The sequence below is a fragment of the Crocodylus porosus genome, unplaced genomic scaffold, assembly GCF_001723895.1.
Source record: "Crocodylus porosus isolate Cpor-Errol unplaced genomic scaffold, CroPor_comp1, whole genome shotgun sequence".
Taxonomy (NCBI): Eukaryota; Metazoa; Chordata; order Crocodylia; family Crocodylidae; genus Crocodylus; species Crocodylus porosus.
The window spans coordinates 72,715,171-72,721,372 of NW_017728943.1; the positions used below are offsets into that span (position 1 = coordinate 72,715,171).

At 44.2% G+C, this 6,202-nt stretch overlaps 1 protein-coding gene across 1 annotated transcript in view; it reads left to right on the top strand.

Annotated features, from left to right (window-relative positions):
- Window positions 1–6,202, top strand: part of XDH (xanthine dehydrogenase) — a 73,599-nt gene that overhangs the window by 40,708 nt on the left and 26,689 nt on the right. The window contains exons 19-20 of the mRNA XM_019549570.1: window positions 1,264–1,387; window positions 1,937–2,056. Of these exons, the coding sequence (XP_019405115.1) occupies window positions 1,264–1,387; window positions 1,937–2,056 (244 nt within the window). The remainder of the gene's footprint in view (window positions 1–1,263; window positions 1,388–1,936; window positions 2,057–6,202) is intronic.

Here is a 6,202-nt window from a genome sequence, read left to right on the forward strand (position 1 = left end):
CCAGGCAGCCGCCTCGTCCCAGGGAGCGAGGAGTTAACCCCTTCCCACCACGAGCCCGCTTTGGATAATACAAGGCTATTTTTGGCCCAGTCATAACTTGCAAAAGGTGCCATGTGACCCTTAACAATCCCAGTGATCAGAAAGATTAGGTATACACTCCTATTTCATCTGAAAGCTATGTATTACATTGTAGTCTGGGGAAGTAGATTGATCTGTTAATTATTGGGCTGGGAGTCAAGATTCATAGACTCTATGGCAAGAAGGGATCATTATGATCATTTAGTCTGTTGTACTTCATAATACAGGCCATAAGATTTCCCTGAATTAATTCTTGTTTTAACTGGATGCTGTTCCTATCTTGAGTATTGACTGCTTCTGTGAGCATGGGGAAGTTGCTTCACATCTTCATGCTTTGACTCCCACTCTACAGTCAGAAATAATAGTGTGTATCTATCGTTATAACATTTTTTTGCATCTCTGTATAAACATTGCTGTATTGTGTATTAGATTATTCCTTATGTTAGATACTTACAATACATTTTCTGATCCTTTTTGGAATGACTGTAGCAACCTGGAAAATACTGGTGTAGTAAAAATTGTTTTTAACTGGAGCAACATTTAATGGCTGTAACAAAAAGTGACATTCTATAGACAAAAGTGTTACTAAATGATATCTTTAGTCATTTTGGAAATAGAAGTTTGGTCAGATTGTTTACAGGATTTTAAGCTGTAATCAAATTTAGAGCCAGGTACTTGTTAATGATAAGTTTAAGCAGAATAGTAACCCAAACCACTCTGTATCTGTGTTTCTAAATAAAATACTGTATGTATGCAGTTTTCAAATGGTTAGCAATTAATGTAATACTAAGTTACAGGCGGAATTCTAGTAGTAACATATTGCAAAACATCTAAATAGATTAGAGTTTTCTATTACTAATTTCTTAATGTTGGTAACAGTGCAGCAGTCAGTAATTATTTATAACCATCCTGACCTCTGGACTCTGAAAACATGATTGTGCCCTGCCCTGCACCTTGCATACCCATTTATCTTCATGCAAAAAGAGTGCAAGGTGGAAGCAAAGTCCTTGTTTTGATCTGTTTGTCATTTTCTATCCATTTGCCACATGTGAACAGCTGTACAAAGGGCAAGACTAGAGAGAAGTAGGCTGTATATATTTCATAATACACCATGTGCACTTCTTTATAGAGCAATGTAAATGCAGGATAATAATTCTCTGTTGCTTGTGCCATTCTTTTCTTTAGTTCTGTAGATACAACTGAAGCCCAGAGTGTCCCTGGCTTTGTGTGTTTCATCTCTGCTAAGGATATTCCTGGGAGCAATGTCACTGGGATTGCTAATGATGAGACTGTCTTTGCTGATGACACAGTATGTAGTTTCTTATTCTTTTTTAAAGGTTATTTCCAAGGAGTAGTACAATGCCAGGTGAGTATGTGGTTACTTGTGCACTGAAGCCCTCCACTGCATGATAAAATCCTGACCCTACTGAAGTTAATGGGAGTTTTGTCCTTAACTCCAGAGGGCCAGGATTTCATCCCCCACCTGACTGCACCTGAATGCTCTTCCTTAGACTGCTTACAGCTGGAACACTCATCCAAACCAATTATTCTTCATGCTTAGCAGGGGCCATATTTTCTTACAATGGGATGCAAGTAACTCTTGGTGTATGCCTTTGGAGTAGCTTTTGTCATATGAAGGCAGGGAAGAGGTCTGAAATCCCTAAATGCTGGCAAAAAATCATTCGTTTGAATTTATAGCAGTGCAGCTAGAAATTAGAAATGTTTCCATTATATGTGAAGGTGTATTCCATTTGTTCTAAAAAGGGGGAGGCAGATGAGGGAATATTGCAGAAGGAAGAGAGGAGAAACTAACTTCATGAATAACTTGGGTAATAATGGAATCTCCTTTCATGCATAGGTTACTTGTGTGGGCCATATCATTGGTGGAGTTCTCGCAGACACTCAAGAACATTCCCGAAGAGCTGCTAAAGCTGTGAAGATCAAGTATGAAGACCTCACGCCTATTGTCACAATTGAGGTAAGGAAGCATAGGCCTAGCCTGTGATTAGTCAGCCCAAGACCCCAGAATACACCAGTTTAGCTCTTATACCTAAATACATAGGGATTAGAGGTGCACCGATATATCGATTGGGTATTGGATTGGCACTAATAAAAGGAGGAATGATGTTATTGGCTATCAGCTTGTTTTGGTCATTGTAGCCGATAATATATACTGATAATTAGGCCTTCTGGCACATGGAGTGCTGTGATGTGTAAGCTGTGAGACAAGAAAGTATTTGCTGTGGTGTGTACTGTGCAATCTTTATCAACTGTAAATATGTCTCAAAGGTGCGCAATATGGATTTTTTTAAAGTGTCTGAAAAAAACAACAGATGAGCTGATTGCAAAGTAAGTGCTGCAGATATTTTATGTGATGACAGCACCAGTAAATATTTCAACACAACAAAGTTAATACAGCCCCTTAAGATGTACCATGCTACGGAATACAACAATTTCCTGAAGATGGCTCCAGAAAAGAAAGAATCAGGGCAGGAGCAAGCTGTGCCAAAGCAACTATCATTACATGAAGCACTAAAATGTTCACAGAAATTTGGAGGTGGAGATGTCAGGGCTAAAGAAATTACTAACTGTTTGGTGGAATATATAGCTCTGGATGATTGGCACTTTCCACCGTAGAATATACTGGATTCTGCTGTCTTGTTGAATGCCTGGAGCCTTGTTACAGAAGAAGAAAGTTTATACCTGAGACTGTGCTGCCAGAGCTGTACAGTGTCATTTTAAAATGCATATAGATACTAGTTGAAGATGAACATCAGGGATCTGGGTTTTCCGTTCACCATGGAAATATGTGGCAAAACCTAGATTTTATCCTTTAAAGGAGAAAAATGTGGGAAACAGTGGGTTTCCCATTGCAGGCTGGCAGACTTCCAGCCTGTAAGGGACTGGGAGAAATAGGGAAAGGGTGATCAGCAGGGGGTGCCATGTGCATGTGTACACATACTTATGCACATGGCCACCAGGCAGCCTAGAGAGCAGCTCTGGTAGGTAAGTTGAGTGGGGAGCAGAAATTGAGGCCCTCATAGTGAGGGGGGAAGGGAGGAAGTTGGGCAGGGCAGGGCAAAGCAGGGCTGGGGCTGGGGTGCTGCCCAGCTGGGAAGTGAGTGGTGCGTGGGGCCTGGGTCTGGAACGCGCTGCCGCAGGGCCCAGGTAGGGAGTGGGATGGAGCTGCAGGCAGCTCATCTGAAGGGTGGGGCCTGGCTCCCTGCCACTGTGTGCTCTCCTGGTGAGGCATGGGAGGCATGTGCTTCCCAGATCTGTGTGCAGGGCGGGGCTGTGTGGGCTTGGGCCAGGGCTCGGGCCAGGGCTTCTGCAGCCCAAGGGGCAGAACCCAGCAAAGCAGGGCATGTAAGCTAGTTACCACCACTGGGAGCTCCGCACCACCATGGTAAGGTGCCCCTTGCCCGCCCGGGGCTTGTGCTGGTGGCTTTAAACTTCGGACCTGCTCTGCTCTGTGACGCTGGGTCCATCCCGCTGGGCTCCGGAGGCCACGGCGGGTTGGGGAGGGCAGCAGGGTAGGGAGCCTGAGTCCACAGTGGCCAGCCTGACCCGCCCCCCAGTGGGCTCCGCTTCGGCCATGCTGCCTGTGGGGGAGGGGGAACTGGGGCTTGGGCACAGATGCAGGGGGCTGCAGACCCAGGTCCCTGGCCCAGTAGCCTCGGTAGCTGGGTGTCCCCTCCAGCAGGGCTAGGGGAGGCGGGGGGCTGTGGGTGGGGAGTGAGGGGCACTGGCAGGACTGTGAGGGCTGTGGGTTGGGAGTGAGGGGCAATGGCATGGGCAAGGCACAAGCATATCAGGGCTGCTTAGTACCACAAAGCAGTGAGGCGGGACAGCTGCAGCTGGACCTGTGTCCTGGTGAGCGAAGGGGGCAGGGGGAGCTCTGATTTTTCCATAATAAAAAACTCAAAATCGAATGCCAAAATTTATAGGCATTTAGAATGTATTTTATTGTAGTGATTGAGGCACTGGGAGGCTTCCAAATTGCTTTAAAATTGTAAATATATCAATAAAATCCTGTGTTCAGCCGATCCCTATATAGAGAGTGGAGTTTCATTTTAATCATGGAAAAACATGGATTTGGGGGTTTTAATCAGAGAATTTGTGATTTTTAAACAAAGGAAACCACAGTCCCTGAATCATATATCAGCATTTACCTTTACAACTGCTTTTTGGAGCTCTTATGTGTCACTTGTGTCAATGCCGAGTTTAAGTGCCAAATGGATAGATGTGAATTACAATTTACAGAGGACAGTACTGCAGGCCCAGGAGCTCAGTGGTTCCCATATGGCTGAGGCTATTTCAATGGCATTTGACAGGATGTTTGCAGCATGGAAAATCCCAAGCACAAAAGTTCATGCGGTTATCAGGGATAACACAAGAAACATAGCAAGGGCAATGCGAGACTCTGGTTTGCCAAGCTTATCTTGAGTAGCACATACACCCCGGCTCATTGTGAATGAAGGAGTGTTATCACAGCGCAACAAGTCTGACATACTGGCTATAGGACAAAAAAATCATTGCATGCTTCAAACACTCTCCATTGGCCTGTTCTCGTTTTCAAGGTGTGCAGATTGAAGTAGAAATGCCTTCCAAGAGGCTACAGCAGGATGTACAGACAAGGTGCAACTTACATGCTACAAAGTCTTTTGGAGCAGAAATGTGCACTTGGAGTGTATGCAGTTGACAGTGACAATCCTTGCGACTCTTACCATACATCAGTGGGGGGGGATGGAAAAAATAGTGATAATTCTAGTGCCTTGTGAAGAACTATCACATGAATTGAGTTCATCCTCAGCCTCTGCTTCTGATGTCATCCCATCTGTTGTGCCTTTAAAAAGGCTTTTGAGCAAAGTTACAGATTCAGACCATGGAATTAAAACTATGAAAATCACTTTGCTGGAAGCTGGGGAAATGTGCTTTGTTGAAATTGCATCAGAACTTCTCTACTGCATTGTAATGCAGCTGGATACAAGCTACAAGGACAGGTACTTTACTGATAATAGCAAAAAGCTGCTGCTGGCTACACAAATGTTGGTGACATGCCTGGAAAGAATGCAAGCCAACAGGAATGATGCAGAACAGACAGAACCCACCACAAAGAAATCAAAAGAAGCAGATGACAGCACTACAAAACTGAACACCGTGTATGATGAGATATTGGCGAAAAGTACCTGTGGGGTAGAAACTGGTGGGGTAAACAGCAATGTAATGCTTCAGAAGCAAAGCTACCTGAGTGAGCCCACTCTTCCAAGAAGTGCAAAAAGACTTGAAATACTGGGAGAGCAACAAGTACTGAGAGAGCAAAATGATTTTCCATTTTGCCTGAAGCTGCTCTGCCCCCTACAGTACTGTTGAGCGTGAACGGCTATTCAGTGCAGCTTAACATGTTGTGGATGAGAAGAGGAACTGACTGACGTATGAAAAATCAGAAATGTTGTTTTTTGTTAAGAAAAGACTTCCAATCACCCACTTGCTATGCTAAAGCTGTGGGTAAGCAATGAGGAAGCTATAAATATGTCTTTTTTTTTACTCTACCAATACTGTAAGTAATTTATAATAATAATTATTATTACAATGGTTTTATGACTACAAACTGTACCTTAACATTTTTAATTTGGTAATTATTATTTCTTGATATGCATTTCTCATGGGTTTATTTTGAATTGTGATTATGCCATTTTTTCTGATTTTGTTGGGGTGATTTTTCATAGAATCATAGAAGTAGGGTAGGAAGGGACCTTGTAGATCTTCAAGTCCGACCTCCTGCCAGGGCAGGAGAAAAACTGGACTCAAGTGAGTCCAGCCAGGTAGGCATCAAGCCTCTTCTTAAAGACCCCCAGGGTAGGAGCCAGCACCACTTCCCTTGGAAGTTGGTTCCAGCTCCAGCCGCCCTGACTGTGAAGTAGTTTTTGCTGATGTCTAATCTAAACCCAGTCTCTGACAACTTGTGGCCATTATTCCTTGTTATGCCGGGGGCGCTAGGGGAAACAGTGTCTCTCCCAAACCCTTCTGGTCCCCCCTAGTGAGTTTGTAGACCGTCATCAGGTCCCCCCTCAGCCTTCTCTTGTGAAGGCTGAACAGGTTCAGGTCCCGCAGTCTCTCATTG